The sequence below is a fragment of the Spea bombifrons genome, chromosome 12 (assembly GCF_027358695.1).
Source record: "Spea bombifrons isolate aSpeBom1 chromosome 12, aSpeBom1.2.pri, whole genome shotgun sequence".
In the NCBI taxonomy this organism is placed as follows: Eukaryota; Metazoa; Chordata; class Amphibia; order Anura; family Pelobatidae; genus Spea; species Spea bombifrons.
Window position 1 is genome coordinate 3,043,638 of NC_071098.1, and position 11,831 is coordinate 3,055,468.

General features: G+C 44.7%; 1 protein-coding gene across 1 annotated transcript; it reads right to left on the bottom strand.

The window, feature by feature from the left end:
- Nucleotides 1-3,948: 3,948 nt before the first annotated feature.
- On the bottom strand, nucleotides 3,949-7,677 carry AGTRAP (angiotensin II receptor associated protein). The gene is made up of 5 exons (XM_053451834.1): nucleotides 7,596-7,677; nucleotides 5,829-5,863; nucleotides 5,424-5,535; nucleotides 4,785-5,001; nucleotides 3,949-4,464 (listed from the first exon to the last, which is right to left on the bottom strand). Exons 1-5 carry the CDS (start codon nucleotides 7,620-7,622, stop codon nucleotides 4,370-4,372), a joined length of 486 nt encoding a protein of 161 aa, XP_053307809.1. The 5' UTR covers nucleotides 7,623-7,677; the 3' UTR covers nucleotides 3,949-4,369.
- Nucleotides 7,678-11,831: the final 4,154 nt, after the last annotated feature.

Genomic DNA, 11,831 nt, shown 5'->3' on the forward strand with positions numbered 1-11,831 from the left:
TCCTGTGTTCCAATGGCCCTTTATCACTCCCATCACTCCTGTGTTCCAATGGCCCGTTATCACTCCCATCACTCCCATCGTTCCTATGGCACGTTGGGTTCGCTGATCCAAGTTTAAGTTTGAAAAGATAATTGAACGTTGGAAAACCCTTTTGCAGTTACAGTAATGTCGGTCAGGGACAAAAACCTTGTTTTTATATCGTTTAAATTTCCTTTATCTGCAGACCTGGAGGCTCTCATGCGATGTTTTGGGTGACTTTCCCTGATTTAGTCAGACTATCTGCCTGGGTGATTATTACTGAGTCGTTCTATTGTTCCCCACAGGCTGTATGATAAGGAGTCGGGGTGTTTAGTAGATCGGGGGTCAGATAACAGAGCGAGAATCATACAAACGGCTGATATGCAGCTGCCTGAAAACATTTATATTATGGGGCAAAAACTACAACTGGGGTAAAAACAGGGCAATATTTTAAAAAAATATTTTTTAACCCAATACTGGGAATAAATCATTTATTGGGAGTTTCCCTTTAAATCGATCACCGCCTACATCACTGATGGTGAAGTGTAATTAAGCGCTTGGTGCCCTCTTGTGGCTGCTCTCTAGCACTGCATGCAGGTAGATGTTACCCCTTTATCCCCCGCAGCCCCAGATAATATATCAAATTTCCCTGACATTCCTTGATATTGGAATAAATAGATTTAGTCCAAGGAGGGATCCGGCTGGGAACGGCAGAATTCGGCAGCTGAGTTTATATTAGTACATTTTTATTATACTTTATTGTCTTATATAGTGCCTTCATATTCTGTAGCGCTGTACAAAGGGGTAAATCCTCCAGTTTATATTTTTTATGTGAAAAATAATATATTAGATCCTTAATTTGGTGGCACTTCATGTGGTTTATGCACGGTACCCCAAGAACACCCAATTCTGTGCACAATACGCCATTTTCTGTGCCACGACCCAACACCCGTCTCGTGCCAAGCCTTGAGATTACGCAGACCCCGTGTGACGTCCGCGCCAGTCGGGAACATCTCGAAATAACATATGTGATGACCTATACATTTGGGCTCAGTTTCACCAATTTTATGATATGCTGGAGTTGACCTTTGATGATCTTCGAGTCTCTGAGGTCTTCTCTCCAGATATCATTTCTGCTTCCAAGGTCTCGGTTATCAGTCATTTCACGGTTTTCGATTTCCGTTATTGTTCTTGGTCAGCAAGTAAGTTGATCCGGTAAGGCGATCGCGTGCAGAGACCCGCCGTCCTACTACCTGGCATCAGGGGTCTAAATCTTTAACATCTTCTGTTCACCTCAGGAGGAGTCCGCCATTAAACTGGGAAGAGGTCCAATCGCTAAACCCTAAGTTGCGGAAATTTCTCTTCCACATAACAAGAAATATTAGAATATTAGTCTTCTCTGCTCCATCGTTGGGTTTTTGGGAAGCTACGAGACTCGGCTGAGTTGGGTAGAAAACTAGAAATAGTTGGGTTTGGTTGCTGAGTTACTAAGATGTTCTTCTTTGATGTGGATCTCCAACCTTCTGTATAAAAGGAACAAAGGAAGTTCTTTCTAGGAAGCATACCTTGCTACATTGTTATCTGAATCCATCCTTGCCTGGAAGAGGTTGCTCTTCTAACGCTCCCTCGTGTCTTCTTTCCATGTCAGGTGGGGCAATAAACAAGGTTTCTCCGTGATTTAATGAAGACAGAAGATCCATACAGCTCCTGTTATCGTCGGATAAATAAGTGCGACGCGTATCTCTCCGATAAGAGTCACGCATTGGGGGTCCACGTTATCGGGGGCCGGAGCAGGGGAGATCAGTTCCAAGCTCTGTTTTGTTGCTCATTAACGGCCCCCCTGGAGATCCATGTGTTTAAGATTTGAGATTTGTGCCCCCGGCCATTATTACCGTCCTCTTCTATACCTCAATGGACGGCTTCTTCTTCTTCTCATCTCAGCTTTGAAGGCAGCACCCGATGCGCAGGTTTTCGGGGGGGGGGGGGCCGTAAGCCGATTATTGACAGTGATTAGTCTCGTCCACAGCGGCCCCCGCATCTGCCGCTGTCAACAAAAGAGGACGTGACCCCAACCTAACGAGTTTAACCTGCCACAGGCCACGCGTTAAACAGAAGGGGTCAATCGATGCCCCTTAGCCTGGAAGTGTCTCTGTTTTTGGGAGATATGAGCTAAATTCATCATTTCATGTAAATCTTTCCGTGGGTAGGTCTAAGATGGAATGGAAGGAAGTTTCACGTTACTGAGAGGGCGGTGGATAAGTGGAACAGCCTCCCAGCAGAGGTGGTAGAGGGTAATACAGTGAGGATATTAAACATGTATGGGATAGACATACGGCTCCTGAATCTAAGACGAGACCGACGACTGCTTAAGGTTTGAGTCTTTACAGCAGGAGAAACGGGCGACTAGACGGGGGCCGGATGGGGCCGATCTGCCGGCAGATCTATGGTTAAATCCATTATAGCTAAATTCTAATTGTTGCCATTTTTTTGGAAGCAAACTAGTTAAAAGCAGCAGAAAGTACCATAAAAAAGCAAATGTTTGGAATGATTATCATGTTGCCCCCCCGGGGGTATCAGCTGACGGATGTTCCTGGCAGAATCTCTGGATGTCAATAAATGGATCGAGGCTTCACTCCTCTGCTTATCAAACGCTTCTCGGTCGAAATGTCTTTTAACCTCTGCTTGCCAGATGGGTGCAAAATGCAACCCCCCCCCAAAAAAAAAAATCCGAGACCCTCCTGCAAGGACGACCTAACGATGCAAATCCTCCCATATATTATTATATACGCCTTATAGGTTATATACGCGGATAAATACCCCCCATCTACCCAGAATCTATCTGCATCGTACGTTCATTATTTGGAATAAAATTTATATATTGCGGGGATTTCTTATGTTTTCTGGGTACAGAAAATAGAATTCCGGTGGTGGAAAGGCAGCGGGCGCCAAAGCAATACCGTTTGATGCAAATTATATAAATAAATAAAAAAAAGATATATATAATTATAATATATATATATACATAATATTATATATATTTATTGTTTTATATAGCGCCATCATATTCTGTAGCACTGTACAATCGGATATAAAAACAGATATTTATTAATCAGCCCCGTTATGTTTTTTTTGTCTTTTTTGGCAGCCAAAACCCGGTGATTCTTTGAGCCAAAAGCTTGAGATGCCTTCCAGAGATCACAAGAAATAAAATCACCGGGAGAAAAAGAACCCCCAAAAAACAGACGCTTCATTAAAAATAAGATACCCCCCCCGTGACCTTTGACTCTTTAGAAGCTAATAACGTGTTAAGATTCCCCCGGGTTCTGCCGATGCCCCTGCCCCCCCCACCTTCCTTTGTGCTCCGTGCGCGTCTCCGGCCCATCGCTGCCCAAACCAGCCCCCGTTACCCGGCTCTCTCACAGCTCATGACAGCCGAGGGTCTTATTATTCCTTCCCTTTCCTCCGAAACGAGATTTCATTTTCCTCCCGATCAAAATTAGTGAGAGGGAAGATGATCGTCGGCCGCCGGCAAACGGCGGGGATTCCGAATTAACAAAGTAAAGCAGGGGGGCGTCCGAGACCTCAAAGTCCTCGCGATGTGATTATTCCCCACAATTCCATTCTTTCTAGAGGCCGTTATTACATATTTAATGCGACTCTCACCGCTGGTTACCGACAGAAACAAAGACTCTGCTGGCAGATCGGCCCCATCCGGCCCCCGTCTAGTCGCCCGTTTCTCCCACTGTAAAGACTCAAACCTTAATCAGTCGTTGGTCTCGTCTTAGATTCAGGAGCCGTATGTCTATCCCATGCGTGTTTAATACCCTTACTGTATTACCCTCTACCGCTTCTGCTGGGAGGCTGTTCCATTTACCTACCACCCTCTCGGATAAAACATTAATGTCGCAATTATACACTTAAAAATACGCGTCATATTTAACCATGTGTGTTTTTTATTGACATTCTTGTATCCGTGGAAGCAGTAAATATATAAAGTACGTTGCTAAGGTACTTCCAGCAGTTGCGATAAGGATATTTTGTTTCATTCCATAAAATATATTTGAAAGTGCAGACAATTTGGTAACAAAATATATATATATTCACAGTGAGAGCCGTGGCTTCTAGAACTATGAAGTAGTAGAAATCCCCAGACCAGCCACCCTGTTGAGATGGCCGGAAGGCAGTGCTAATAAGTCACATTATTTCACATAGACGGACCCCCCTCGGTCAGAGCAGAGCGGCTCGCGGCGTCCTCTATATTCTGGATTTTAGGGACGGGGTCGGCCGCCGGATGATAAACGAAGCGCAGGAGGAGGGTTTCACAGCTGGACGCGATGGCAGTCGGCGAGCGTTAATAGGAGCGCGGGGATATCTTGTCTTCCGCCGGAGCGTCGACGTGATCGATGGTCTGGTAGGAGGCGCGATCTCGCGACACGTTCATGAATCCTGGAGATAAATTAACAAAGCAAATCATTTTTATTTTATTTGTAGATTAAATCATAATATTCATTAGTCTCATAAAAGGTTTCAGGCTGTTTGCTTATATGCCCCTCATTCCCCAACTGTACCCTCTTTCCTCCCCTGCGCCCTCTTTCCTCCCCTGATACCCCTCTTTCCTCCCCTGCGCCCTCTTTCCTCCCCTGCGCCCTCTTACTTCCTCGACGCCCCTCTTTTCTAGGAGGTCGGAATGTTTGCTGGGTATGAGGGCACCGCAGGGTTCCAGAGCCCTAAAAGCCCCGATAATGTGTATAGAATTCCGTACTCACCGAAGCTGACGCTACATTCCCCCCCCCGCTCGCAGTACATGTGATAGGAGAAGAAGCAGGACAGGGGTTTGAGAAGCAGGCTCAGGATGGCCATGCCGCCGCTGAACCGAAAGAGATCTCGCAGCGCGGTGTCATCATAACGCTTCTCCATCCCGGCGTAATATAACGCGAAGATAAGGATATCCGTCACAACCGTCAGCGCCAGCCCAAAGAAAAACTGCAGAATAAAGCAAAAGAAAACACTTCGAACGAAAGCGAAAGGCTTCATGCAATAAATGTATAATTCTAAATAAAAAAATATTTACAAAATAAAAAAAATATATATATATGTAAAATAGCTAAATAAATTAAAATAAAATGCAGACACAAAGAAACATCGGTCTCAGGAGTCTTAAGAAGGCAGGAAGTAGGTGAAAAATTTTTTTTAGAGAGTTGTTCCCCCCCAGTATTGTTTTTTTCAGTCTATCCAGCCCGTCTATACAAGTCTGTTACCATAGCAACAGTGAAAATTCACAAAATATATATATTTTTGAAATAGTGGGTGATCAGGAAAGGACGCAGTAAAGAAGGACAGGCTTAAGACATGAAAGAAAAAATATTAAAAAAAGGTTTTTAGCTAAGAAATCTTTAAAGGGTTACCATGAAGATGGCATCGGCAGAGTCCCTCTGCGCCACGGCCCAGACACCGATCGCCAGGACGGAAACGTTGGACAGATAATAGGCATTCGGAACCCATTCGACCAGCCCTGCACTGCAGCACAAAAAAAATATTTTTCTTATTTTTTTAAAATTATTTTTCTATTTATTTAGTTTTTTTCTTTTAACCCAAGCGCCGAAGTTTTTTTTTTTCTCTTGCGGGCGCACCGAGCGCTTTCTCACTCATTTATTATACATTCTCTAACAGAACGTAGAAAATGAATCCCCACGGACCCTTATTTGCCCAAAAACAAGCAATTTGCCCTTTTCGGTGAAACGCTATACGATTTATCAGATATATAGAGGCATTCCCGCGAAGGGTTAAAGTGCGGCACGCGAGATACTTACAAGACTGTCAGCAACCAGTGAATAAAGAGAATCGCCTGGAGGGAAGAAGAAAAAGAAATATAAGTCAGCGGGATAATATAAATAAACAAAATAAAGAAACAATTTTATTTAAAATCAATAAAAAAATAAACCGGGAATGCATGTTTTTAATACTCGTGGCAGGTCCTTGTAAAGTAAGATATTAAAAGCGGCCAAAAAACACACAGACGCACTTTAAAAAAAAAAAATAATAATAATCATTTTGATTTCAAGTTTCTTGCAAATCAAAATATTTTGCTTTATTATTTACAAACAGAAAATTAACATTTTACTAAATTTTGTTAAAAACGGCAGTTAATGAAATAAATAATAATAATAATAATAATAATAAATGCGGGTAAATGGGCCGAGACGCGCGAGCGCAGAGTTACTGGAGAAGGTGGACAGCGAGGGCTACGCGGGAAACGGGGATTCCGGTGCAGTTTGAAAAGTGATGCTATCGCCATGGCAACCACCGACATTGTATCAAACTCAGCACCGGAATCTCCTCTTATACAGAACCCTGAATGTGTTAAACGCAGAGAGCGTCGGTCGGCCGCACGGCGGATTCTTCCTCTTATTATTTTCATTCTGAAGATCAGGAAGTGGCTTTGTGTCTGCCTGCAGATCGGCCCCCATCTGGCCCCCGGCTAGTCTGCCGTTTCTCCTGCTGTAACAACTCAAACCTTAATCAGTCGTTGGTCTCGTCTTAGATTCAGGAGCCGGATGTCTATCCCATGCATGTTTAATACCCTCACTGTATTACCCTCTACCACTTCTGCTGGGAGGCTGCTCCACTTATCCACCACCCTGTCAGTAAAGTAAAACGAGGAAGGTAATGTTATAGTAACCCTCTAGGTTAATGTTAACATGTTGTTATTTCACTTTTAGATAGTTGTGTGAAGTCGGGTTTTTATTGGGTGTGAAATGTTTCGCGGAGGAAGTCGGCCGCTTCCGGTTATTGCAAACATTTACAAACTCCGGGGTTTTGAATAAAGTGACAAAGGGGCAACGTTTGAAGAGTGGTCATATTACCATGGCAACCGATGAAGTGGTCTTACTGACCGCACCGATCCATTGGATGTATTTATAAGATTTTAAACTTTACGGTAGAACCCCTTTTATACAAACCCCCCTCTGTATTACAAGCACCCCGCTACCCCCCCCTCTGTATTACAAGCACCCCGCCTCTGTATTACAAGCACCCCGCTACCCCGCCTCTGTATTACAAGCACCCCGCTACCCCCCCCTCTGTATTGGGGTCTCTCTCTGGATATGGTCACACTCTGTATTGGGGTCTCTGGATGCTGTCACACTCTGTATTGGGGTCTCTTTGTATAGCAGTATTCCCCCCCTTTGCTTCTTCCTCCCCAGGCACAGGGCAGAAAACCCCTCCCCGCTCCTTGCCCGTCATTAACCCCGTACATCCCAGGTCTACATAACAGGCTCTGTGACACGGGGGGGGGGGGAGAGTGGCAGAAACACCAGTACTGCCCCAGGTTGTGAATACTATACCAGGGGCAAAGGGGGTAGTGGAGGCAGTGCTGTGTCACGGGCAGATGTGGTAGCAGTGGCAGTGATGTGCCAGGGCAGAGGGGGTAGTGGAGGCAGTGCTGTGCCAGGGGCAGAGAGAGTAGTGGAGGCAGTGCTGTGTCAGGGGCAGAGGTGGTAGTGGAGGCGGTACTGTGTCAGGGGCACCTGTGGGGTATCAGGCCTTTATTCTGAGCCCCAGCGCCCCCTCCCCGGTACCTTCAGGTTCACCGCCGGCAGCTCCATGTCTCCGGAATACACCGAGCAGGGGCTGGGCGGGGATCACGTGACCAAGCCCGAGGTATGGAGCAATGTGGTGATCACGTGCTTAACGGGGGAAATCACATGACTCCGCCCACGTTGCTGGGATACGGCGTCCGTTTCTTCAAGCTAATAATAAATAAATAAATAAATACATTATTATTATTATTATCATTATTATTATTATTGTTGTTGGTAATAATAATAATAATATGGTACAGAATTTTAATAATAGAATGATCATAATTCAGCCATATTTAGATTTCCAGCCTCCTGTGGTGTAAATATCAGATGTGAAACGCGTCGGGGCCCACTGTTTATACATCAATCTAATCACCCCGAAACACTGACTTCATTTAGAGAAACCGGCAGAGAAACCGGCAGGAAAAACCGGCGGGGCACAGGCCGGCCCTTTGAACCCAGCAAAGTGTTTTCTGTAACGGAATCTGCGTTTGTTAATATAAAGACTCACTTTGTATAATGATTAGAAACCCTGGATATTCTCAGGCTGAGACCTAGACCTTTTTTACTTTACTGAGAGAGCGGTAGATAAGTGGAACAGCCTCCCAGCAGAGGTGGTAGAGGGTAATACAGTGAGGGTATTAAACATGCATGGGATAGACATACGGCTCCTGAATCTAAGACGATAGGATTAGGATTCATCACTCACAGCAGAAATGGTTAACCTGCTGTTTTAAACAGTTGCGGGACTACAATTCCCATCACCCCGAGGCAATCTAGACGAGGTATATTACCAGCAGAGTAATAGGCCACCTCCAGACACCGATCCCCTTCATCATATTTCCCGCCGATTGGGAATAAGCGTGTTTTTATGGCGCGGTTTGAGGACGGGCCGTGATGGAAGCCCCCGCCGCGGCTGCACAAATCTCAATAAGCTGAATTTCTACTTGACTTTGTGGACTAAAAATGACATAAATGGGCAGACTTGAGATGGAGAATTGGGTAAAATGTCCGCGGGCGCTCATGCCTAAAATTAGCGCGGCTCCTCAGAAATCGCTGGGTCTGACAGATCATTAGTCCGCGGCCCCCCCGGGTCCCTGTTATATTACATTCCGCCAGCGTCCCGTTATCTGCCGCGACTTCCCCGCCAAGTTATTAGAGACGCATAATGTCTCGAGTGACCTCCGCTTTCCAGGGGGTCAAAGGCCCCCATTTCTAATTAGATCGGACTGTAGGGCTGAATCGATCTTAACCCGTTCATTACCAGCGCCAGTCGTCGTCAGAAGAAGAATTCTCCTCGTGAACGCACGGCGAGTGACCTCTAACTGAGAAATATCAGATGATTTAGTAAATTCCTGTTTTCGAGGCGCATGACTAACTCCAAGAATACATTTATTGTTTACTTTAGGTTTTTTTGTGGTTCTCATAATATTAAAGTGATTTCACTTTCTGTTACATCGTTTCGGTAACGTCTCCTGGAATTCTGCATTTCCACCATGTTTCTCCTTCCTGGCGTTCACCAATTTCACCTTAAAACACCTTAATTAATTGGCGCCTTGTATTGTCCTCCTGCTTTCTGGCCCTTGTGGACGAGCCACGGCTAACGGAGTTTGGTGGCGCTCCTATCCACAGTTAGTGGAGTAAGGTGGTGTTCATCATGGTCCCTTTTGGCCAGGTCACATTGTCACCTAGACGTTCCTTCTCAATACCCGTGGTACCCGGAGCTCCTGATGAGTCCACTTGAGTTGAGTCTCCACTCTCAGCTCCAGCCTCACTCCATCATCTGTAGGAAACGGCCTTCTTGACCTCAATATGGTTGATCAGAAAAACCTAGCCAAGTTCCAAGATCCCTGGGATCCTGAAGGCCATTAAAAGCTGGAGAGGGCTCCAGACATAGAAGACGCATCGCCTCGGACAACTTAGAGAAAGCTGAGAATCTGATTGGGAGAAATTCCACCGGAGACGCCAAGGGTTTATTCACTAAACATTGAGTTGTAGGTACCTCCATGTGAAAGACCAACCTGGGTGAATTAGTTCTACAGGAAGGGCTGATTCCATCCTTTATGAAACATAATTAACTCGTTAAGCGAGAACCTTTCCTCCAAGAGAACGGATCCAGGTTGGGTAAAAGAACTTTTCTTCCATTCTTCCCCCTAACATCCAATCACGGCTTTTATCAAAATTAGTATTAAGAACGGGGAAACTCCACGACTCCTTGTATCTGTGACTCGATGGCTTGGATTCAGACGGAGGAAACCAGATTTCTAAACGACCGTCGGGAACTGGCCGCGGTCTCGTTCTGCAACAACGCGTGAAGCCGGCGAGAAGCTCGTTCAAGGACATTCTGTCCCCGAATTCCCCAAAGAGGTTCCAGGACGTCCTTGCTCCGGCTGAGAGAGAAATCCAACCTTATGTGCGTGCTATACGTGTTCTTAACTTCCCATTCTCAGGCTCTCCACGATTATTCCTCCCCATTAAGTTAGTTCTCTCCTCTAAGTCGTCGATTGGTTCAGGGAAATTGAACAGATAATGCTAGTTTTGCCACCTTATGCCCCAGATCTCAACTTCTATCATAACCGTTTAAACACCATAAGCGCCATTAACCTTTAAACTTCAAAACAATAACACTGGCGAACGAACAAGAAAAAAAAGCACAAGCTATAGAAAGTTTTAATAAATTAGTTTAATGATGGAAAAAACGCAGCAAAAAGTGTCAATTTTATTTATTTATCAAAAGTCTACATACTAAAGCGGATTTGTCCATTGATTTAATTACATTTTCATAGAAAGGCGTGGGATCTCGTTAGTTCTCAGCAGAATAACCAGCGGCTGTGATTTATAGAATTTCAGAGAGCATTTTTTTTCTTTACCTGTAATTCTGCATATGGCCAAAGGGGGCGCCTGTGAGGTGCATCTTACAGTACAGGATCCTTTTTTTGCTTCCTCTATACAGACAGTACAGTTTACTTAATTACAATCCTAACGTATGTTTTACGGCACTCATTTTTGGAATTTAGGACACAAATAACGTAGACGTGCGCCAACATTTCACTTTTTATTTACATTTTTCTTTTTTGTTTAAAAAAATCCCATTTTTGGGCTTACCAGGTAAAGCACCTTGTTGGAGATCTCTACGGGTGTTAGCATTCCAATAAAACAATATCATGGGTGGGGGTGGGGGTTTCTACCAACTAGACCACCCTCTAATATTCCTACACGAGTATAAAACAACAGCAATATTGGTGGCTCGTGGCACAAGTGGCACAACCTATTTACAATGCCCTTTCTCAAAATTCTGTAATTTATACCCAAAATGAAGAGTGCTTTTCTTTACACATAGGTACTGAACAGACCCAGGGCGTCTATTCTTAATATGTATTTTTTTTTTGGGGGGGGGGGTTCCAGAAAAAAAATTACACATTTTGCAAATGTTAACCCTTTAAATGCCACAAGGAGTGAGCAGTAAATTCCAGTGCTTGTAGCCTAAAACACGCAAAAGGTTAATGCGTATCCAATTAAGGATCCTTACGGTGTGACGCAGATACCGCGCATCATACCGCCGGCAGCACTCATGCCGCAAATGTTTATTTTGCCAATTTTTTAAAATGAAAAATAGCTTCTATCGTGCGCCCATAACGCCCCAGCATAAATGATGCGGCACAAATCACGTAATCCTCACCCTGCAATTACATCGAACAAGCCTTACGCTGCTGCCGGCCGACGGAATAAAATCAAATGTGGGTAATTTGTCTTCGCGGGATAATTACCCCAATAAAGCAGAGGTCGGAGTGACGAAGGGCGGCTGCTACACGGAAAGGGAAATGAGGAGATTTTGCTGAAATTTACCTTTAATCATTAAAGTAATGTTACTTAATCCTTAAACGGGGGCAAGAGGGGGATTTACCCCCTAAGGAATTTTGAGAGACAGTTTAAAGATCTGGGGTGGCAATCAGTGGCAAATAAGAGTGACAACCACATTAGGGGGTCTGAAATGAATGAATAAATGACAGAGAGTAAGGTTAGGTAAGGGCATTAAAATTCAGAGGGGCATTTACATGGGGCAATTGACTTATCACGGCATTGCTTAATCTTGGCTCAGTCAGATGGTAATTGCGGGTGGACGGGTGCGCGATAACCATACCTGGGAACTCTCAGGGTTTGAGTATGGGGGTTTTTTGCTCCAATTTCAGGGTCTCGGGGTGAAGGGGCAGATTCTCCGGGTCACACAGCCTA